General features: G+C 43.0%; 1 protein-coding gene across 1 annotated transcript; it reads left to right on the forward strand.

The window, feature by feature from the left end:
• Positions 1 to 9,555: 9,555 nt before the first annotated feature.
• On the forward strand, positions 9,556 to 18,010 carry LOC146768308 (uncharacterized). The gene is made up of 2 exons (XM_085571650.1): positions 9,556 to 10,318; positions 16,254 to 18,010. The coding sequence occupies exon 2, from the start codon at positions 16,261 to 16,263 to the stop codon at positions 17,617 to 17,619; it is 1,359 nt and encodes a 452-aa protein (XP_085427776.1). The 5' UTR covers positions 9,556 to 10,318; positions 16,254 to 16,260; the 3' UTR covers positions 17,620 to 18,010.
• Positions 18,011 to 24,233: the final 6,223 nt, after the last annotated feature.

The following is a 24,233-nucleotide window of genomic DNA, read 5'->3' on the forward strand; positions in this document are numbered from 1 at the left end:
AATTCCTTAGTCACTGATGTCCAATAAATATCAACATGGAACTACTTTTTCCTCAAGGCCCTCTCCTCATGCAATGAGACTACCAATAACCCATGCAAATCAGTTAAAACAATAAAAAAAATAGTTTTACCTAAGAACATTTTCTTTGATCAAATCTCTAAGCACAGGAGGTTTACATTTGTGCATCCATGGTAAGAACACCCATAATATAATCCATATCAGACTTTGCAAAGAAAAGCTTTAACAGGTTACAGACACTTGTGTCTTGAATGCCAGTGCCAATGAGCATTTCAATAGTTCTACAGCACAAAGTCTTAGTAAAGTGGAGGTTTCCAAGTAGTGATTCTTTCAAAGAGCTTCCAATATGCCCATGCTTTCTTTACCTCAGCTGCAAAGTCTTAAGAGTGGTTGTTCACACTGGAAGCAGGCCTTCCTATCTTTGCATACAGCCTAGGCCTGTCTGTCACGATAGAGGGGAGAAGAAAAGGAGCCTCTGGGGTGATCTTATTGTCTTTTCAATGTTTAAAGGGGCCCTTTAAGAACGATTAAGGACCTGTTTTGTTTGGACAAAGGGTAACAGCTTTAAGTTAGAAGAGGGTAGATTTAGATGAGATACAAGGAAGATATTTTTATTATAAGAATGGTGAATTATTGGAACAGATAGCCCAGAGAGGTAATGGATGTGCCATCCTTGGAAATAATAAGAGAGAAGCAAGCAAACCATGGCAGCGGCTCAAGAGTCCTTTCGTCTTTAGGTGGATATTTTATTACACTATCCAGGCACCTAGAGACAGCCAGCAGCTGGCTGCCCTGTGGGACTTGGCTTTGGATCACCTGTAGGTGACAGCAAGCAGAGCAGTCATGGAGTGGCATGCAAAGTACTGCCTCCAGAGTGTTAGCCCTGCTTCTATGGTTTAGGCATAGCTGAAATGTCTGAATCTGGGGTCATTAGTCTGGTAAGGAATGAGCTACTGAAAAAATGTAATAACTTGATACAAGTGGCTCATGCTGGATTCTTAAAGATGTGTTTTCCAGAATATCTATTATAGGGCTGTATCTCAAAGTAATGGAGCAGGAATAATGAGATAGTAAATATAAGCGCCAGAAAGTATTCGTGGTTATAAGTCTCTCTGAATGTCGTGGTTTGACACGGAAAGATAATTTTTTCCGGAAGGAAGGGGTCAATTTAGATATTGACCAATTGAAAGTAGACACGCCTCTGAGAACACAGAGGGGTTGAAAGCAGAATTCCCAGGGGAACTCGCTCTCTTTGGTTCCGGTCAGCGTGCAGTGCAGACCTTCCCCCCCCAGCCACGAGCTGGGTGGGGGAGGGGAAGCCCCCATGGCCTGATGGAGGTAACTCCGAAGGGTGGAGGGACTGGAACCGGGCTGGCCCCTGCAGATGGAAGGGTGGAAGAAATCTGGGATGTCTCCATTTCCCCCCCCAGAGTTCCTCTCCCGAGAGGGAGAGAGAAAGCCGCAAGGAAGGAGGAGCGGGGGGAGCTGCAAGGTGCCCAGTTGTGTGGGAGCTGCTGGATGTCCGGGCATCGAGCCATCCTGGGAGTTCGGACTTTTAACCCTTCCTTGAGAAATGAAAGCTTTGTGAATTTTCCTTTCCCCTCCTCGGTTTGAAAGAGAGGAAGAGGGACACCTTGGACCCTAGGATGGGATGTTGGAAGGAAGAATTCTGGATGGGAGGGGGACAAGGAGTGGCTTTTGGCTGGACTTTTCCGTGTTAGCCACAACCTGAACCAAATCTTCTCCGTCAAGAGGGACTGTGTTTTGGGAGGATGCCAGTGAGTCAAGAGACCTGCTTCAGCTGGGAAAAAGACAAAAGTGGAGTGAACAGAGAAAAGGTTAGGGGGTTTGTGGTGGCGCCCCCTTGCCCTGGAAAGGAAAGAGAAGAGAAGAAGATCTCTGTTCTTGAGCCCTCGGCCCCAGGGGAAAATGGGGGGGGACTGTGGTCCCAAACAATGAAAAACTGAACTGTTGTTTTCTCCCCTCTTGGCAGGGCATCCTTGAAAGGAAAAATCCTAAAGGCAGTCTGACCATCCATGCATTGGTGGTGAGAGCACTGTGCATGGAAAGGAGAAAGATCACCATGGCAAACTTTTTCTCCGGGCGGTGCCATGTGTGACATGGAAACACAGGATGTGGAGCTGTGTTTCTTGGGGGGTCTGTGGCACAGGAGAGACTCTGTTCCCTCGATGGACTGAGTATCGATTGCTTGGAGGGTGGAAACCTGATTGAGGTCCAGATTGTGTCTCACTGTAGTTTGTTGGAGTTGGGTGGTGGTGGGAGGAATGTTTTGCAAGGTTTTCATTTGATCTTTGTGTGGTTTTTTTCCCCCCCTCTTCTTTAGTTTTCTCTTTTCTTTAATAGTAGTAGTTTAATAAAGTTTTTTTCCTGTTATTAAGCTTGGGCCTGCTTTGCTCTATTCTAGATTCCACTTCACAGCATTCAAGGTAAGGATCACATTTTCATGGGGGCACTGGCATTGTGCCAGTGTCAAACCATGACACTGAAATATTTAAGAGTCTGTTAGATTTCAGCTTAACATATGTTCCTGTGTTTCATATTGTGATTGATCTATAATCTGAGTATTCTTGAGTCAAACATGATGAATCTTCAAATGAGAGACCCATGTTTTTTTTTTTTCCCCTCAGGACATGATGATTGTGAGCTACACTATAGAAGTGCTAGCTCATTTTTCAAAATATTAGGTATGGTTCCCGTGACATATTCACTCCAAACTGTACTATTTTCTAACATCAGTCTACACATTAAACAGAAAAAACAACCACAAAGTGCTGTCACTGTGTTGTCTACCATCTTCCAAATGAATTGTTTTTATATACTTATTATCTTCACTCCAGTAGGATTTTTTGTTGTTGTATGAGATTAAAATTAATTGAAACCTGAGTCTTACCTTCATTTTTATTGTAGCTGTGAAGTCCACAACACTCTGTGAACTGATGAAATAGCACGTTAAAGAGCACAGATAGCTTTAGAAAAGGTAGACTCTAAACACATGGGCAGGAATGGGATGTCAGTGAGGAATCAGATTTGAAGTATGGGTATAAAATGTTCACAAGAACATTTTGTTAACTAACCTGAGTCTTAAAATAGTTATGAAAATATATGATCATCCATTTCATATTTTTCACTGGAGTAAACTCATCCTGTGAATAAACAGACTTGAAATTATATTTATTATATTAACTTGAAATTATACTTATTATACACTTCTAAGAGCACTACATTTAGAACAATAATACAACTGGACTCTATTTTCTGGGAACAAGCAATAGTAAATGGAAAATAAGCAACAGGTACGTCACATAAAACTAAGATTACAGTTACGGATGTTCTTATGAGTTGCTAATTGTTGATTCTTTCATTTCTGTTCACTGTGAGAGAAAATTAATTTAGGATTGTGAAACTGAAGAATTAAGTTATTTTATTAACTGCTGCTCCATAGGCTCACTGCCAAACTACAAGTGAAGCATAATAATGACAATGGAAAATGCTGCATGCATAAAGAAAAATGTCCTCCAGTCAGTGTACAGTTTGTTCAGAAGTCTGGAAGCCATGAGGTGGTGCATGAAAATGAACATTCACATTTTGCTCAACAAAAATATTCTAGTTTTCGGTAAAGTGTCACATTCAATGACATGACAGAACATACTCAAATATGGGAATAAAAGTGCTAATTAAAACTTCTCTTCCTTCAGTCCCACTGTTGTTTCATTAGTTTCCCCTTAAAACATCAAATGCCTTTCAACATGGCTGAACAATTAAAACATTCACAATAGGAAATTTTGAAAAAAATATATTTCAACTCACACTACAACACTGAATTAATAACTGAGAGAGCTTTTTCTCACGGAACACTTTAAAGGTTGTATCCACACTATAATTTGAGACATTAAAACAGGGAAGCATGGAAATTTGTAACAAACATAAAAATTGCAGTTCGTAGGTTTCTGGAGATTTGTAACCATGAATACTGTCAATTGTAGGCAACTCGATTCCAGACAGTAAGGGAATCTCATGGGTCTTTCTAGGATGTAAAAAATACTAATCTGCAGACTAGGCAACTCATCCCATCTTCACCTTTTATTTCAGGGTGATCTAGATGCTCTTTAAAATGCAAGAATATGAAAACTTAAAAATCTGTTTAATTGGGAAAATGGCTTGTCCATGTAATCACATGTAGGGCTTTAGAAATAATTAATAGAATCAAAATATTTTGACTAATGTAGCCCAGTTCACTCACAACACACAAGTATTGTTCATAAATAACAGAATAAAAAAAAAAAAACTTCACTATAGTAAATGTTTGGTTTGGTTTGGTGTGTTTTTTTACCATGTTTAAGTGATTTTTCAATAATACTAAAATCAATGTACAAGGGCTTCTTGCAAAAAATTTACCTCATCTTTCCACATGGTGTAACTGACATACAAAATACATGTATTGTAAATACTTCATTGCTTATCAGGGTTTTTAATTTATGCTTTTCGTGTCACTGGCTTCACTGCTTTTAGTATTTCTCATGATAGCACAGGCCACTTCCCAGCAAAGATCAGGAGAGATGAGGGAAACTAGCTTTTGATCACTTTTGACTCTCAAACAGGAGCATTTGTTTTCATATTATTCAAATAGATTCTACTCATGGTTAAGCAATACCAGTGCTGTTGGTATAACTCAACTTTTTCTGCACAAAGAGGATTAAGAGGATATAAAGAAAGACAAAACCTCCAGGAAGATTCTGTAAGGTGTTCAATTTTGCACAATTGGATTAATATTATTTCTTTATTTTAAAAAATATAGTGGAAGAAAAGTGCTTGCAACAGAAATTGCATGCTAGATATTTGTTCACTGCCTCCCAATTTGTTCAACCAGCAGAAGCAAAGTAGTCAGTCATTCACTTTATAAAGTACATGAACATTTTCAAAAATGAAGCCATCAATAACTTTGACAAGATCCAGAAAGAAAATAGTTACAGCTGTAGGATGAGAATTGTTTTTATAAGAAAGCTTCCATTTTGCATCTAAAGTCTGGGACATGAGATAGATAAAGTTCAACTTCACACATCTACCAATTTTAAAATCTAAAAAGGTGGATATTCTACTCTAACTCAAAGTGGTTTGAGTTATATGACATAAAAAAAACTTGAGAAAGTGGATTTTCAATATCAATAAAGTAATTGGTAATGAGAAAGATAGGGAAAACTTGAAAGAATTACAGATTTAAAGGAGTTTGAATATGGAGTAAAATGGTAAATTTTTGAAATTGTAGACATGGTTGCAAAATTCTAATTGAATACTGTGTGACAGATATATTTTTTACAAACTATCTTCTAAGACATTTCTTAATATTGTAAATGCTTCTTAAAAAATTTTCCATTGGAATGCTTTACAGTCTCAACACCAAAAATCAAAGACTGAAAAATGTTTTACAAGCAACATGTTCTGCTCAAAGTCTGAAAGAATGTAAAACATGTCCTGTCTCAGTTTATCCCCAGAAAAGTTTACATAGAACACCTAAAAAAAAATTTAAAAGTAAAATACACAAAAAAAAATTAAAAAAACCCCACCCCACTCACCCTCCTGCCCCCCCCACCTAAAAATCCTATTGCAATGTTTGTCTCAATTTTCACGAATATAATTTTATATAGGCTTATTGTTCTTTTATATCAAAACTCTAAATTTTACTGAACTTATTAATTCCTGCACTAGGAAAAAAATGAGTTTGTCATTTGACAAACAAATGACAAAAGTCTAAACTACAAAGACAAATGTATTCTTCAACACAGGAACAAAGCTCCCTGATGTTATATAGCTTTTTAAATTGCATATTTTGGATATACATGTATGTCTTCACCACTAATAAGAGAGATAGAAGAGATGAAGATCTTTGATACTTGTTTTCTGTCAAATAATTAAATATTTCCTTTCAATGAACTTAAACAGTGCTTCTCTTGTTGACACTACATTATTTTATTTTCATTATTTTCCACTGCCAAATATATTGAATGAGAAAAAAATTTTTTCTTATGAGAACAGGCAATTCCTCCAGAAAATTTTGGTATGGTCTTTGGTATTTTGGTTAGAAACAGGGTTGTTCTTCAAGAGCTACAGCATTAGAAATAAGAAGTTTCACCAAACTACTGCAACTTGTTCTTTCATGTCCCTTTGCTTAAAAATTTCTCCGTAAGTTTTGCATGGACCCACAAATGTCACCTGAATATCTCAAATCCCCATATTCTTTTCATTTCCCCCTCCTTATCAGTAAAAATGATCACGTGGCCCTCTGCAAAGGTGTGTGTTGAGTTTCTTGATAGCCTATTGCTTAGTAATTGGAGACTTTAATATTTGACCATGTATCCTTTGTCCTTGATCTACTAAGCTTATGTCTCCATATGATTTTGGCTATCACCTCCCTCTTTACTTGTTGCCTTTGACACTGCAAATGGTCCTTGATTAGATGGACTTAATGAAGAAGAAGCTTACCCTCACATCATATTTTTTACACTATGAATGAAATACTAACAGCTGTATAGATTTCATTTTTCTGTCATTTTTTTTCCCAGAACTTTGCTTTGCATTCTGTTCATATATCATTGGGAACTCTACAGTTAAAACAGAAAGGTAGCTTGGTGAACGACCCTTAAATATGATGTTTAATCAATATTCACACTTGAATATTGATGAGAGAAGCCTTTGGATCCGACTCTCAAGTGGTCTCCCAGCTCTTAACTATGTGCAGGTTAAGTAAATTTAGTCATATGTTTAAAATACATGCATACATAGCTGTGTAAACATTCACACAAAAACATTTCAAGTCTGTTCAGTAGCTCATGTAATGTTAATTACAGAGGTGTGCTATTGGCACAAATTGGCAGCATGTCATACATTGACAACAAAAGGTGGAGAGTTGTTTGAGAGAGGTTACCTGCCCTCCAGGAAGAATGGATGTCTAAGCCCCCTTATTCTGACAGGAACTTTATTTTTCTTCTTCGTCTTTTCTTTCTTGAATTAAACAAAAGGTAAAAAATTAGATAAACAAGAATAAGTCCCAAAGATGGCCACCTGAACACTTACAATTCTAAGAACTTGAAATAAATCAGATACATGAGTAGACAGATCTAGGTCAATTTCAAATATGTGAAAATGTAAATGCTATAGAATTCTGAGGGTTTGTCTTAACAAACCTAACTATTAAAAATATTAAAACTCTTATCTTAAATATTTAAAGTACTATACAGAATGTTTATCAGCATAACTTCTTTAGAAATGTTTTGGAAATCACCTTAAAAAAAAAAAACAAAAGACATTCATTGTGTTATCTTTGTAAATGCAAAAAGTGTACCAAAATTTGAGTCTCTAAGACTTCATTACTCATAATGAGGTTTTGGTATATAAATAGAAGTGAGTATTGTTAAATTTCACAGTAGATCTCACTGTAGACATGCAATATGTGCTTTTGCTTCAAGTAAGAAATCATACCTTTCAATTTTTCAACTTATAGATACTTTTGCAAGTTTAAGATATTGCCATATATCAAAAAGAACCTCATGAACAGTTTGAATTATTTGATCTCTTAGACCATCACAACTTAGGATCAACCTCCTTTGGCACATATTTATGTAAATTTCTATTAAATATTTAAAGAAATAATACACGGGGAAATTCTCCCCTTCCTAAGCTGCAGTTTGACTGATAGTCAGATATTCCATTTTCTCTGAAATTTTGAACTTCTCTTTTAAGTAGGATGGAAAAACCCTCACATTAATTTAGCTATTAAAAATTAGGAGCTTTCCAAGGGACAGCTCATAACTGATCCAGGAATCAAGCTTGTAAAGAAATGGACAAATTTCAGAGTCCAAATGAAGAGAAAATTAAGCATTTTTCTTAAATTATAGATTGTGATGTAAATGTCCCAGAGAAAGACAGATTACATATAAAATGTATGTAGAAACGTCTAAGATTAGAATAGGAATTGGAAGGGATTACAATTAAGTAAGCTTAAAAGAAGAGGTAACTAGCACCAAGGAATGAGGCATTCACTTTCTTTTTTTTTTTTTTTCTTATTGCACTGAAGAAATGGTATTAGATTTTGGGTTCACAAACCGGGTCTGAAATCACTGATATTTTTCTTTAACTGTAGCAAAATTGCCTCCAGAGCTCTGTAATGTTAGGTGTTAATTATGCTGCAATGCAGTACATACCCTGAAAAGCAATATTGCCTTTGTCATCTGTGACTGATTACCCAATTCTGCCTGTGTTAGAAAGAAGTTATTTCCTGAAATTTGCTTTGTAATTCAGTTCATGTATCTGCTCATTAGTTTCTTTCAAGCTGCATCATTTTGCATATTTTATCACAGAGACACCAGAAATGTAATGCTTGGAAATGTATTCACTGAAATACACTTGGTCAGCCCTTGGTCAACAAGCTTTTCCTTGGCAACAGCAGATGTGAAGCAGTGAGCACTGTATCATAAGACCTGTTAAATGAGCAAAGTATACCTCAATTTAGCCTCAGAATTAATAGTTTTTTGTCATTTCTTCAAGAGACATTAGCCTACTAGCACTGCACCCCAATGTAGGTGTCTGCCTTGTGTACCTGCAGTCAGTTTGGTGCAGTGATTTTTCAAGCATAGCTGTCAAAAGTAACTGATACTCTGTCTGCAAGTAAATGTGTGTCTGTTTTACCTCTGCACTAAGTCCTTAGCTCTTGTTCATGAATCACTTCAAGTCTCTAGTGATTGTTTTATACCTGTTTACTCTTTCAGGCTTATCTCAGGAAGAAAACTCTAGAGGCATTATTTGATCTTGAAGTTTACATTTCTCACCATGAAACCCAAAAATGAGCTCTTTCAGATTATATTACTACTACTGTTTGTAGTCCTTTAGTATAGCAAACTGGAGCTAAATAGCCACTAGGCAGGAACAAATGATAAATTTAGAGAACAAGTTAGGGAATACCTGTACTACTGGAAACACTAAAAAAAAATAGTTCAGGATTTTTGATAAGAATATAGCAGGGACATGAAATGTAATTCCGGGAAATAAGGGCATCATGCCATAAAGGCCTCATTACAAGACACCATGAGTTATTTTCTCCTGGAATATAATTTTCATTCCATTACAGGAGAGCCAAAGGTGGCATCTATGTGTACGCTGAAGACACTAAATTTTGGAAAAATTAGTGTCATAATTGAAGTTCTTCCCTTCAGGACTTCAGGAATGATAAACTTCTTAAGTAATGAACAAAATCTTCAATTACCTCTAATATGAAGTTTATATTTAAGAAACCATTCAATGTAGCACAGATTTTTTTCATCCATCTACCTTTTTTTTAATAAGTAATTTGTTTAAAACAAAGGAAACTAAAGAGAAAGGTATGACTTCTTACACCAAACCAAATAATAATAAAAAAACCTAGGAATTTAGCAATGTCTCACAGTACCTGTAAACTCAGTAATACACTCTAACACAATGGCTTCTAGACTGTTTTGTATTACAAGGTATTGTGGGAGGGGACTTGGGAAACTGTCCCCCCGAATTACCCTGGGAGGTGACAGGTGTGTAGTTCCCCGCCTCCCCTGTTATCAATCAGTATGTCTGTCATCCCTTGGTGCTAGAAAATTCTTTGTTCTTTATACCTCCATTGGTTCCTTCCCTGAAGCCGCTCTTTCCCCTTACCCTCATTGGTTGTAACCCTGCCACTCGACCCTGACTCTGCCCCCGAAGCCTTCCTTCACTGAACGCTTCATGCCTGGACCCTCCCTCTCTTGTCCCAGTTATAATCCCGATTCCGCCCCCTGTTCGGCGCTCTCAGAGCGAGCTCCCTCCCGGAGTGGTTGTTTTCCCTTCGCTCCCTGAATTGCTGTTCCTCAATAAACCCTCCTGGAAATAAAGCCGCCTGTGAGCCGTCCCGCCTTCATAGAGGAAGATTTCATTACGCTATCCGGCTTTCGAGGACTCGGCTCTCTGACAAGCAGAGTGGTCAGAGACCCAGAAGCCCTCAACTGGCGCCCGAACAGACTGGCCCCTCTCAGGAGTCAGCCGCAGAGCGTCTCCTCGGCTGCCTCGGCTCTGTGATCCGGCTGCCCGAGGACGAAAAGCGCCGTTCGCCGCCAGTTCCACGAGCGGCTGCTCTTCGTTGAAGAAGATCGCCTACCTCGCGGGCTGCAGACACCTCGTCCTGGTTCGACTTCGAGTTTGGGAGCAGACTCCGAACGGGACGAGACCTGCAGCGCTTCCTCTCCCCCTCAGAGGCTTTTTCGTTTTGACAGCGGTCTTCTTTGTGGTGAGTTCCTGGTGCCCTGTCTGGCACCCGACCCTGTCTCTTTTCCTTTTCGTTTCTCTCTTTGTCTCTTTGGGGATTTCCTTTTTCTGCAGTGAGAATGGGCAATCGCCTGTCTCCTGCCCGGCGGGATTTTTACCTCCACGTTAAATCCTCCCTTGTTTCGGGGAACATTTCTTTTAAAAAGAGGGACCTTAAGGCTTTTGTTAATCTTATTTTCGATAACTTCCCTGACACCTCCAGGGATGATTTTTCTTCTCTTATTTTCTGGGGAAATATTGGGAAACTGTTATACGCATTACAAGTAAAGGGGAATTTTTCTGTGGGGCATTTTTTTCCACTTTTTCATTCTATTTACACTTTATTTAAACAAAAGGGTGAGAGTTGGGTCCCCGGTTCTCCTAACCTTCATCCCGCCCCCCCCACTCCTAACTCGGTTTCCCCTAAGGGTGGGTCGGGCAGCAGACCCTGCCATAACCAGGCACAGGGCTGCTACCGTCTCCCTGCTGCTCCCCGCCCCACTCTGTCCTCTCCTCGTCCTGGGACTGGCCATCCCAGTGCGACTCTTTCCTCTCCCCAAAGCCCTCAAACCCCTGTACCCAGTTTAAAACCATGTTATTCGATTCCTGATCTCTGTCACCACACCTCACAAAATGGCGCCGGCCACATGGCCGAGCAGCCCGCCACCGAGGGAAAAAATGGCGCCTCCTCTCCACCTCCTCACTCCCTTCGGGCCCCTGCCAGTCCCCCTCAGGCTCCACCTCCGTCGAGTGCCGCCCCTGCGTCGGGTCCCGCCCCTACCACCGCGTCGATTGTTACGTCGTCGGGACCCGCCCCTCCAGCCCCCATGGCCACACCCCTGGGTGGGCCCCCGGTGGGAGGGACCGGCCTGCAGGAAGGCCACGCCCCTGTGGGAGGGAACCCCCTGCCGGAAGGCCACACCCCGGTGGGTGAGCCTGGCCACGCCGCCCCTCAGGCCTCTTCTGGTTCCCACTCCACCGGAACCGGAAGTCGGCCTGGCCGGAAGCAGGCCATCTTGGCCTGCCGGGCTTCATGCCACCGAAGCCCACCGGCCAAGGGGAAGGTCTGAGCCCTTGCTCGTCCTGCCTCGTCCTCCGATGAGGATGAGGACAGCGACAGCCCCCGGCCCACACCTAGGCCGGGAGGTGGGTGGGCCCGGATCAGGGCAGAGGCAATTAAGGATGGGGATTTGGAATTCGCAAAAGATCTGGGGCCATTCGCAGCACCTGTGGTGAGGACCAGGGGGCAGCGGCCACACTGGGAGCAACTCCCATATGTGGAGATTAAAGAACTGAGGAAGGCTGCCAAAGACTATGGTCGAGACTCTCCTTTCTTTAAGAATGTATTAGACCTCACTTTCTCGGGCCATACATTGGTCCAGCATGACGTTAAATATATTGCCAAGTCCCTGCTCACTCCCACCGAGCTTTTATTGTGGGACATTCAATGGAGAAAGCTCCTCAAGCCTCTTCTGAAAAAACACAATTTAGCAGAGGCAATTGGAGAGGGAGAGGAAGCCATAGAAGCCCTGGCAGGGGAGGGGGAGTTCAGCCAGCCAGAGGACCAAATACTGTTACCCACGGAGGTCCTAGATGACATCAAGGAGGCCGGCCGAGCGGCACTGTTAAAAATCCCCGATGGGAAAACCCCGCTCCAGAACTTTTCAGCTATTACCCAGGGCCCAGAGGAATCTTTCATAAAATTCGTGGACCGGCTGAGGGAGGCCATCGACCGGCAAATAGACCATCCTGCAGCGAGGGAAGAGCTCCTGAGAAAGATGGCCATGACCAACGCGACAGCCGAGACAAAGAAGATATTAAGGACTTTACCTCAGGACCCCGAACCCACCATCGCACAGATGGTGGAGGCCTGCACGAAAGCCGCCTCCACCGAGACCACTGTCGCCCTTGCAGTAAGTAAGGGGATTGGGGAGGCGATGTTGACGATGAACACCATCCGGTGCTTCGGGTGTGGCCAGATGGGCCACATACAAGCCAACTGCCCATACTGGCCCCCGGAGCAACCACACTACTCGTACACACCCTCCCCAAGACCAATACCCAGGAACCCGATGCCCTACCATCAGCAGGCGGGAAACGGGTCGCGGAGCGCGGGGAGGGGCCGCGCAAGGACAACAAGTGGCCCCTCACAGCGCCCAGGCCTCCCCACCATCCGGGAGGACCGGTGGCCCAGCGGACAGTTCCGGAGGGTTGGCGGAGCCACGACGACGGGCTCCGCCTCTTCCGTAGAATCCGCAACTTAGATTCAGACACTCACCGGGTCCTCAAAAGCTCCATCACTGTGACTCTCCAGGATGAGGACCTGGTGAGAGTTCCCGCTGGGTTCCTGGAACCCCCTTACCGTAATTGTGAGGTAACAGTGTTAATACTCGGAGATTGCAGGCTCACACCAGACCGTGTTACCGTCGTTCCTGAAGTGGTGTGTTTTCAGCCGGGGTCCGAGGTCACCGTCTCAGTCGTCTGCCATCAACCACCTTGCACCATCACCAAGGGGCTCCCCTTCGCTGCCATGTACCTCCTCGACGTGGCCGACCTCACCGATCCACCAGTACAGGACTATTTCGCTGGACATGACTCCGGGGAAGACAATTTTGTCTTCCTCACACAAAATGTTTGCAAATCCAGACCAATGATTGAGACTGTTTTATCGCTTCAGGGAAAGTCCATCAAACTGGACCTGATGGCAGACACCGGGGCAGACGTCACCATCATACCCCGGTCAAAGTGGCCCCGCGACTGGGAGTTGGTGCCCCCTTGTGGCACAATCTCCGGAGTGGGAGGAGCTGTCAACTCCATGCGCAGCAAACACCTGGTAAGTGTGGAGGGCCCTGAGGGACAGATTGCCACCATTCGGCCTTTTGTTGTTTCATCTAACATCATGTTATTAGGCAGGGACATTTTGTCCCAATGGGGTGCCCGCCTCGATATCCCTAGCCCTGCATGGGATTTTTAGTATGGGCCACTGCGGAGCGCACCTCCCCACCGCTGAATTGGAAGACCGATGTTCCAGTGTGGGTGGACCAGTGGCCCCTTGTGGAGGAGACATTAAAAGCGCTCCATGAATTAGTAGAGGAGCAGGTCCGCCTGGGGCATTTAATACCCTCCACCAGCCCCTGGAACACTCCTGTCTTTGTTATTAAAAAACCTGGCAAAGACAAATGGCGCCTGCTCCAAGACCTGCGCAGGGTCAATGAGGTAATCGAGGACATGGGCCCCCTGCAGCCTGGCCTTCCCTCACCCTCCATGCTTCCCCGGGATTGGCAGCTCGCAGTCATTGACATCAAGGACTGCTTTTTCAACATCCCATTGTATCCCGGAGATGCCCCCAGATTCGCGTTCTCCGTCCCTTCCATCAATAGGGCGGAGCCTTATAAGAGATACCAATGGGCCACTTTGCCCCAGGGAATGAAAAATTCTCCAGTGCTCTGCCAAACTTTTGTGGCCCAGGTGCTTTCGCCGATCAGGAAGCTGTTCCCTGAAGCGATCATCCTGCATTATATGGATGATGTCTTGATCTGCGCTGAAACACAAGCTTATCTGCAGATCACACTTTCCAAAACTGTTAAGGCCATTAAAGCTGCAGGGTTTGAAATTGCCGAAGAAAAGATCCAGCTGTCAGCGCCATGGAAGTATTTGGGCTTTCACATTACGGGAAGGACTGTCGCGCCCCAATCTGTCACCGTCAAAGACGACCCACGGACCCTGCGGGATCTCCAGCAGATCTGCGGTACCATCACGTGGATCCGACCTCTCCTGGGACTCACCACGGAGGAGCTGGCGCCGCTCTTCAACCTGCTACGAGGAGATGGCGACCTAGCTTCCCCTCGCGAGCTAACACCTGCCGCCAAAGGAGCCCTGGAGAGAGTCGCTGAGGCCATACAATCCCGTCAGGCCCACCGTGTGGATCGGCTCCTTCCCGTCACCCTTGCCATACTGGGTAAGTGCCCAAACTTCCATGGTCTGCTTTTTCAATGGGACGCTGGGCGGAAGGACCCACTCCTTATCATTGAGTGGCTGTTTCTCCCGCACCAGCCAGCGAAAACTATTTCAACTCCTGCAGAGTTGATGGCTAGAATAATAATAAAGGCCAGACAACGCCTCCGGACCCTCGCAGGGTGTGACCCGGCGTGCATTTACCTACCTCTTAATTTGGAACAATTGGAATCCCTGCTTCAGACAAACGAAAGTTTGCAAATTGCTTTAGACAGTTACCCTGGACAAATTTCCATTCATTACCCTAAACATAAAATATTCAAAGACACGTTATATTTGGCCCCAAAGTCATTCAAAAATAAAACACCTATTAAAGGTGCTCTCACGGTGTTCACCGATGGGTCGGGAAAATCCCACAAATCGGTGATCACTTGGAAGGACCCGGAGAGTCAGAAGTGGGAGTCTGACATCCAACTGGTTGAGGGTTCCCCTCAGATCGCAGAACTTGCTGCGGTCGTGAGAGCATTCAAAAAATTTCAGCAACCTTTCAATCTGGTAACAGATTCGGCTTATGTTGCCGGGGTAGCAGAACGGGCAGAACACGCCCTGCTCAAAGAAGTTCAAAACAAACAGTTATTCGATTTGCTCACAGAATTAATCTGGCTGATCTCCCACCGAGAGCAACTCTATTATATTATGCACGTCCGGGCTCACACAGACCTGCCAGGAGCTATTGCAGAGGGGAACCGGATGGCCGACCTCCTTGCAATGACATCTCATTACTCTGCACCTGCACTTTCATTAACCTTACCAGACATCTTTGCACAGGCAAGGCTCAGCCATGCGTTTTTCCATCAAAATGCACCTGCCCTTGCCCGACAATTTAAAATATCAAAAGAACAAGCCAAAGCCATACTAGCCACATGCCCAAGCTGTCAGTCCTTCGCCCTTCCACCGCTGCCAACGGGGATAAACCCCCGAGGGTTGGCAGCATTGGAGCTGTGGCAAACAGACATCACTCACTATAATCCTTTTGGCCGCCTGAAATACCTGCATGTGTCCATAGACACATTTTCTGGGGCCGTGTTCGCATCACTCCACACTGGTGAGAAAACAAAAGATATCATCAAACATCTATTCATGGCATTTGCCACATTAGGAGTCCCAAAAGCCATCAAAACGGACAATGGGCCTGGATTCACCTCGACAAGATTCGCACAATTTCTACAACAATGGGGAATTGCCCATTCCACCGGCATTCCCCATAACCCCACAGGACAGGCAATAGTGGAACGCTCCCACAAAGAGTTAAAAAGGCTGCTAGAACAACAACACGATTCGGCTCTGGCCATGACACCAGTTGAAAGATTATGCAAGGCACTTTATGTTCTTAATTTCTTAAATTGTTCTGACCGGGAGCCGAATCCCCCTGCACTCAGACACTTTTGCAATAACACCAGGGCAGTTTTGAAAGAGCGTCCGCCAGTCCTCATCAGAGACCCAGAATCAAAAATCATCTCAGGGCCGTACCCTCTGATAACGTGGGGGAGAGGGTACGCTTGTGTTTCCACAGCCCAGGGTCCCAAATGGATTCCTGGAAAATACGTCAAACCGTACCTGGAGAGCACTACCACGGACCCCCCAGCGAGGAGCAACCCAGCGACCCCATCACAATCACCACCAGATAATGCAGTGGCGTGGCGACGGAGAAAAAAGAAGAGGACCGGAAGACCACCCAACATCGTCTCCCGGGTCCTCATCACAAGGACATACCTACCTCTGCAAGACTTAACAACTTCCGCCACCCCATCCCCTCCTGTGCCGTTCCCTCTACCCTCATACCTAACCCGTCATCCCTTTACCCCTCCGTCCTGAAATTTATTTTTATTTTAACCCAAAAGGGGGAGCTGGGGGAGGGGAGGGAACCAAATGTATGTTGGTAATATTGTTTTGTTTAATTTTAGTACTAGGATGGCTGCCAAAACATCATTCACCCAAAAGGAACAACAGAAGATGTCCCACTGCGCCCAGCTGGTTGCAGCCACGCTTTCCATCCTCCTGTGGCTGCATGTAGCAGATGGCTGGGTGGTACCACAGCCGAAAGAAAACGTCTGGATCACGCTGGCAAAGTCCTTGCAGCAGGATAACCTATGTCTGGCCATGGGCAACGTGGACAATCCCCTGTCCACTTGCCTGGTAGGGGTCCCCTTGGTAGCTGATGATCGGCCGGTATCCAATTCCGACCTGCTCCGAACCACGGGTAGGAGGCCTAACCCGGTCGATACTTGGGATGAGTGGACCAAAATTTTGCCCAACAGCAAAGAGGAACCCCAAGAATTGGACTTACTGGGGTCCTCCACAGCTAGATATTGTGTCAAATTCTATTATAGGAGGCCAAGTCAAAATTGGCACGGAATTGACTTGGCCAAAAACACATACCGGAAAGATGTAACACCTATCAGTAAAAAATATAACAGCCAAACCTGGTGCAATTATACTAGCCAGGTGATTTCGGTTTCATCCACTCATCCCAAGACATTGCCCAGGGGGATGTTTCTTATCTGTGGGGACAGAGTATGGTCGGGAATTCCATCTCGGCTCCAGGGAGGCCCATGCAGCCTTGGCAAGCTTGCTACCCTCACTCCAAACAGAACTCAAATTCTAGATTGGAAAAAAGAAAGACAACTGGCACGCACCAAAAGATCATATGCTCAATTCGACGAAAATTGTGACTCCGAAATTTACGATTGGGGAAAAACAAAGAGGGTCGCTGTATCCATCTTTTTACCATGGTATGCAGCAGCTAAGGCCCTCGGTGAGCTTTCTCACCTGGAGTGTTGGATAAGCAAGCATGCCAACGCCTCGTCTGCCGCCCTCTCCGATCTTCTGGCAGACCAGCAAACCACCAGGCAAGCCACATTACAAAACAGAGCGGCTATTGATTTCCTGCTGCTCGCCCATGGCCACAGCTGCGAGGACTTCGAAGGATTGTGTTGCTTCAATTTAACATCACGGAGCACTTCCATCCAAGCCAACATCCAGCGGATCCGGACCGAAGTACAGGACATCAAAACGGAAACTTCGGCTGTGGACCCCGTCCACAAACTATTGATGCAGTGGGGCATTCCCGGGTGGGCAGCCTCCATTTTAAAAGGACTCTTTTGGATTTTCATAATTATCCTTCTCATTTCAGTTGCCTTAACCATCTTCAAAAAGACGCTTACCAAGACTTTGGCAAATATTTATTTAATTAACAAGAACGGGGGAGATGTGGGAGGGGACTTGGGAAACTGTCCCCCCGAATTACCCTGGGAGGTGACAGGTGTGTAGTTCCCCGCCTCCCCTGTTATCAATCAGTATGTCTGTCATCCCTTGGTGCTAGAAAATTCTTTGTTCTTTATACCTCCATTGGTTCCTTCCCTGAAGCCGCTCTTTCCCCTTACCCTCATTGGTTGTAACCCTGCCACTCGACCCTGACTCTGCCCCCGAAGCCTTCCTTCACTGAACGCTTCATGCCTGGACCCTCCCTCTCTTGTCCCAGTTATAATCCCGATTCCGCCCCCTGTTCGGCGCTCTCAGAGCGAGCTCCCTCCCGGAGTGGTTGTTTTCCCTTCGCTCCCTGAATTGCTGTTCCTCAATAAACCCTCCTGGAAATAAAGCCGCCTGTGAGCCGTCCCGCCTTCATAGAGGAAGATTTCATTACGCTATCCGGCTTTCGAGGACTCGGCTCTCTGACAAGCAGAGTGGTCAGAGACCCAGAAGCCCTCAAGGTATTTTGTTTGTTTACTCTGAGGTTTAACTGTAAATGTCACACCTAATGCAAAAGACTGATATTATGTCTATCTCTAGTATTATTTTCTATTTAACTATGCTACTAACCCCATCTAGTATAATGATGTACTCCATAGCTCCTGGGAGGGAAACACATAAAAATGTACTATGCAAATTAGTTATGTACCTAAAAATAGAAGGAACGTCAACATGAGGATTGTTAGTGTTAATTGTTAGATCATAGGCTACTCAAGGGAAGGATTTCTGCAATTTTTGACATAACAGTAGCTGTGATCAAATCTTGGCACTGAACAAGAAGCTCAAGATGCTTACTTGCTCTGTTTCCACAGATAGGTTTACAGTGTGATCCACAGCCACAAATAGACAAAATCAGACTTCACAGTTATTATGATCAGACATATTCCTAATTAAGTCTGGGGACCCATGAACTTAACATTGGCCTGCAGCCCAAAATTGTGAAAGGAAAAACTGTCTGCCTGCATTTGTGGTGGACTAAATATAGGCTGAATAAAAATTCTACATGCATATATAAAGGACATTTTACTGACAATATTGCATATGTATTTTACTATACTGATTTGTCCATAAACAAACTCTATTCGCAAGCAGAGTATTTCAAGAGTTCTACATCAGCCTAATGCACTTGCCTTTTATATCGGCCAGAAATTAGCTATTAAACACAATAATTCAATACAACAATTTTTTTCTTGATCAGCAATAACTTTCAACTCAAAAGATCATGAATATCATCACTTACTGGGGGTTACTGAAGGCTGACAACTTCTAAATATATTTTTTCAATGTTGCAGATTATTCAAATGTATTTGTGAAGCTACAGTTAACATACAAGTATTTTATGAATTTTAGTAGGCTCCTATGCGAGTGTCTAATACCACGTCTTTTCTCCCATACAGCTGATTGTTTAATTATTGTGTGAATCAACACATTCAGACAACCAGGGTGACCACTAAGCCAGAACTGAAAAGAAGAGAGCTGATTTGTTTCATTACCTTGCTAACAATGCTGGACAGCAGAGAGACTTGGGGACACAGGCTCCCTTAGGCTTATTTCATCCTAGCCCAGAGCAGAAGTGGGGGGTGGATTCACTGCTCGCCCCATTTTATCAAAAGGCTTCTGTGCTTTTTACAAGCTCTGGGCTTTTGAGCTTTTTCTCCCAGCAGGAGGCTCAAGCCTGTCTGTAAAAATGCCTCTCAAGTATCTGATAACGTTTATGTTATCTCTGCAGAAATTCTACTTCTCAAAACAGACAGAGGATAATCAGCAATAGGCATAGTGAGTGTTTTCTCATACCAATATTCTTAGCCCTTCCAACTGCAAGGCCCCTTTGAATGAAACTATTACCTGCTCACCAAATCTTTCCGTTTTAATCCTTTCCTCCCAACAGCTGTATCAGTAGCAATCTCATTATTATTGCGCAGTTGACTCCACTACAATGGCACACTGGAAAATGAATACTTAGCCTTTAATAGTTCTCCAGGTACAGATCTTAATAGCAGTTGTGTATATTTAATTCTAGCTCTGTAAATCCAGAAAACTGTAAAAGGCTTCTGAACAGTCCATGAAAAAAAAATGCTTTTACTTACAACAGCACCCAAAAATGGTACAAAATCTCAGATGCATGCACAGAAATAGAATAAAACTCCAGATTACCAAAAACTATATAATGTTGCTATGTGCAAAACACTTTTGAGAACTAGTAGATTTTGTTATTTATATAGACTTTATTATCAAGCTGTGAATATTCGTTGAACTTTACTCTCAGGTATTTTGCATGGATTTTAATTACTTCATTCTATAGTGGATGAAGAGAATAAAAAAGTCTTATTCATGTCTTAAAACACGTATTTTGAGACCAGTGCTAGAATTCCATGGAGCTAATATATTTATGCCAACAGATATCGTTCTATATGCAAATTTTAAGGATATAACTTTGATTTTGGCTAAAAATGTAAGGTTTAATAACAATATTTTCTGTAAATAGTGTTCTAATTCTGTTCTTTCATACAGTAGATACAGAAGTCACAGGAAAGTTCAGGTTGGAAATTACTTCAGGAAGTGTCTTGTCCAACTTCCTTCTCATAGCATCATCAAGTCTGTGGTCAGAAGAGGTTGCTCAGCACTTACCCAACTTCATATTGACATCTCCAAGGACAGAGTCTCAAGTACAGAATATCTGGAAAACTTGTTTTGCTGCTTGATGTCTTTGAATAGAAAAGGTTTTCTCTTCTATCCAGTCTAAGATTTACTTGTTTATTTTAGTGACCACTGCCTATCATTCTTCCATCATGTGCCACAGTAAAGAGCCTAACGTTATCTCTGATGAACTCCTTACAGGTGCTAAGAAGCTGCTTTTAGGTTCACCTTGGTGCTACCTCTTCTTCAGAATGAGCAAGTCCCAGTCCCTCAGCCTCTTCACCCAGGAAAACTTCTCCATCCCTGACCAGTTTAAGGTCTCTCTGCCAAGCCTGATTCAGTTTGTCAGTGGCTTTCCTGGGAGGGGTGGGCATGGGGTCATCAAGGCTGGATGCAGTACCTAGATGGTATCTCATAGGTGCCAAGTAGTGTGAAAACGTTCTCAGTGTCCAGGCTGTACCCCTGTGAATACTGTCCAGGATACTGATTGTTGTCCATTTCTACAGCCAGGACACATTGCTGGCTCATACTCACTTTCTATGGGTCAAGGCCTCCAGGTCCCTTTCAGAAGAGCAGCTCCCAGACAGGCAGGCATGAGCCTGTGATGTTGCACTGATGCTCCACAGGGGCAGAACTTTTCATTTTTCACCTACTTGATAATTGTGCTCTCCAAAACCTCTTCCAAGTCCCTTATAATACTCTTAAACTGGATATGTCATCCTTGTACTCTATATGTCACCAGTATTCCCTATTTACCACTGCCCTCTGAGGCCAGTAAACTGTAACATCTTTTACTCCTGTTACTGTCTAGCAATTGTGGGAGATGGTGTTGAAAGCCCAGCTAAAGTAAAGGGAAATTGTACCTCATGATCGCCTCTCACCCACATATGAACTTATGCTAACCCTGAAGCTAGGTACACATCATAGCTTCTGCGAAGTGATGAAACACTCATCCAGTTTTCATTCTGGTGATAAATCTAGTCAGTTTGATGTTTAGACAGTACTTGCAAAATTTGGAGAAGAAGCAAATTTACAGCTCACCATGCCCTGAAGTAGAAAATTAATTAAAAAATAGCCCACGTCTGTGGGGGTTTTATTAGGTTGTTTGTTTTATTGTTCTGTTTTGAAATAATAGGGAATGCTGGACAGGGCAAATGCAGATCAAGCCAATATGGTTAATGCTATGTTCCCCGTTTATTGTTTGTAAGATGGCAGTTTATATACACTTCAGTATAGTTTACAAGTTGTGAGCACACTGTCATTGGCCAGCAAACATTGTTTGTCTTTGTCTTAAGGTGGCTAAAGTTTCACACTGCAGATCTATACTAATTTACACTCAGAAAGCTTAACCTTACACCTTAACATAATTTCTAACTGCATCACAAACTAATTCCTAACTGCGTTATAAGTTTCAAAGGCCTTGCCGAGGCCCATATCTGAGGCCTAGGCTGGGGGTAGCTCAACCTTTACTCTAAATATAAATCATGTCCTCTCTCTCTCAGAAATCTTGCAACAGAAAGCCCTCCCAAACTGATGGTTCACACCTAAGTGAAATGAGATTGACAAGAGAGAAAGGAAAATTCCCTAGAAACTTAATGCACATCTCTTTTTAACTTTACATAATTTGACTGTGAAATGTTATCACTGTTGCCAAACTAATAATAATTCTTTTTTATACAGATAAGATTTTGATTCTAATGATGAATTCTTTTGTTTGCGTTGGTGCAAACAGCTTTTTTTAAAAAAGATTTTGAATATAAAAAATTGATGAAAATTCCAACAACCTACTCTAGAAGTTGAATGGACTGAACTGACAACACTTGTTTTTGTTACTTTCCCCCCCAAACAAGGATCTTTTACAACATTATGTTCTTCTTTTTAACTGACAAAACTAAACACACATCTGTGTCTGTAATTGCAGTGGTTTTGCATTCAAATGCAAAACAAAATGGGGCAAACAAATCTTTCTTTCCCAATGACTGGGATACAAAATGCTACAGTTGTATAAAATTGTAGGATCAATGTAGACTGTTGACCAGTTGGAGAAAAAAAAATTAAACATTTCCATTGTTTAGTCCTTTAGATGGCTATAATTTTCTACTTTTCTTCTCATTTTAATCTAGAGTACATCAGCTGCTTAAGAGTTAAATTCAAAATAAATTTTCAGCAAAATCCAAGCAGAAATGGTAAACCAAATTATCCAAAGCTTTATGGAAGATATACCGAGCTTTGAGAAAGAAGACTGTTGACTTATTTGTGCAATTTATTAAATAATACAACTCATTCCAGTTTAGAGTCAGTAGGCAGGATGATAAGAAGCAGCAGCTCTTGTAGTTTTCTTTTGTGCTGGATATCAGAAGAATGTGCTGGCTAATGTTAATGGAGAATAACTGCCCTGCACAACCAATTAGAACCAATTGGTTCTAATCACCAAACAAAGGAGCTGAATGGAAAGCTATCTGTGTTAATGCTGAAGTGTCTTTCATTAGACAAGCACAACCCCATTAAAGCAAAATATTTTTTGCTTGTGTTCAAATATTTTCTGCAGCACTGGCTGCAGTTTCACCAGTCAGAACAGAATATCTACTGAGCTGTTGCCAAATTCATAGTCAATTGATACAGAAAAATATATCTATAATCTGTGTATCAGATGTGTAACTACATAATTTGTTTTTAATTGGTTTAGAAGTATAATTACGATTCTATTTCTTGAAGAATACTTACAGATATATTTCGAAGTATGCCTGTTTTTCTTATGTTCTAATTTGTTCCACATGTTGCGCGGGTTTGTAATTTTCCTTTTGTCCCCCCATTCCCCCTCCCCCCTTCCCACGTGTTCCCCCTCCCTCCTGCGGTCCCTTGTCCCGAACCCTTCGTTCCCTTATCATCCCCCTCGCCACGAAGTCTGGTCCCTGCCCCCACCGCCTTTCCCATCGCTGTCTCCAGGGTTTCCCTGCCCCTCTCCCCTGCCTCCCATATGCATTGGCCGCAGCTCACGTTCCCCCCGCCCCCGGCACGGGGTATAACCGACCCCCGGTCGGTGCCCCGGTGTCTCGGGAGCACGCTCCCACAATAAACACGTCTGCACCCGAGCCCCGTGTCGCCCTCTCGTCTGTCCCTGCGCTAGAACTGAGCCTCGCAGAGTCGAAGGGGAAAAGCGGCGCCGCCTCTCCCCCCCTCCCACTGTGTCCCACCGGCGCTCACCCGGAGCTGGTCGCACAGCAACAAAATGTCCTTGTCAAAAAGAAATTAATTTTCTCCAGTGTGTGTGCATATGCCCACTTCAGTTAGTGATAAATCAAAATGTTGTCTTTAAGAACACATTAAAGTTACCCAGATACCAATCATTCATCAGAACAACTTGACACAGCGTAAGAAAATTATTCCCTATACCAAGTCACATACATTGATAACAAGACATATATAGATATTAAATACAGATCCTAGGTTAAAAAATGCTTTAATGATAAAAAGCACAGCAAATAATTTAAAGACAAGTATTATAAATTATTGTAACATTTTATCTCCATTGTAAGTTAGACACGCGTCATATAAATTATTATTTTTGCTGAATTTTTACACACATGTGAATCCAGTCACACAGAGCTTTTCTGCAAATTTTGGTGGGTGAATATACTCTTCCATATTATTTTTAAAAATAAGAGATATTTTGCAACCACAAAAGCTGCTGTACTATTGCCCATATTTAATTTAGATTTTTATACTGTGTGGGAATCCAGGCCTTCCCTCTGGCTGCCCTGGAGGGCCTGGGACCCTGGCAGGGGATCAGGAACCCACCTGTACAGAGCCCCAAGAGACACTGTCCATGATCTCTGTCCATGGAAAAGAGTTTTCAATCTTACAGGATTAATTACAAGCTCTGAGTGTTTGATATAAGTAATAATTAAGTGTGGCACGGGTGCAAAAGTAAAATTTTAGGATCTAGATTAGGGGTTCAAAGGGGACAAGATGGAGGAAATTTGGTGTGTTTTTTCCTT

This window comes from Lonchura striata, chromosome 2, assembly GCF_050655825.1.
Source record: "Lonchura striata isolate lonStrDom1 chromosome 2, ASM5065582v1, whole genome shotgun sequence".
Lineage (NCBI taxonomy): Eukaryota > Metazoa > Chordata > Aves > Passeriformes > Estrildidae > Lonchura > Lonchura striata.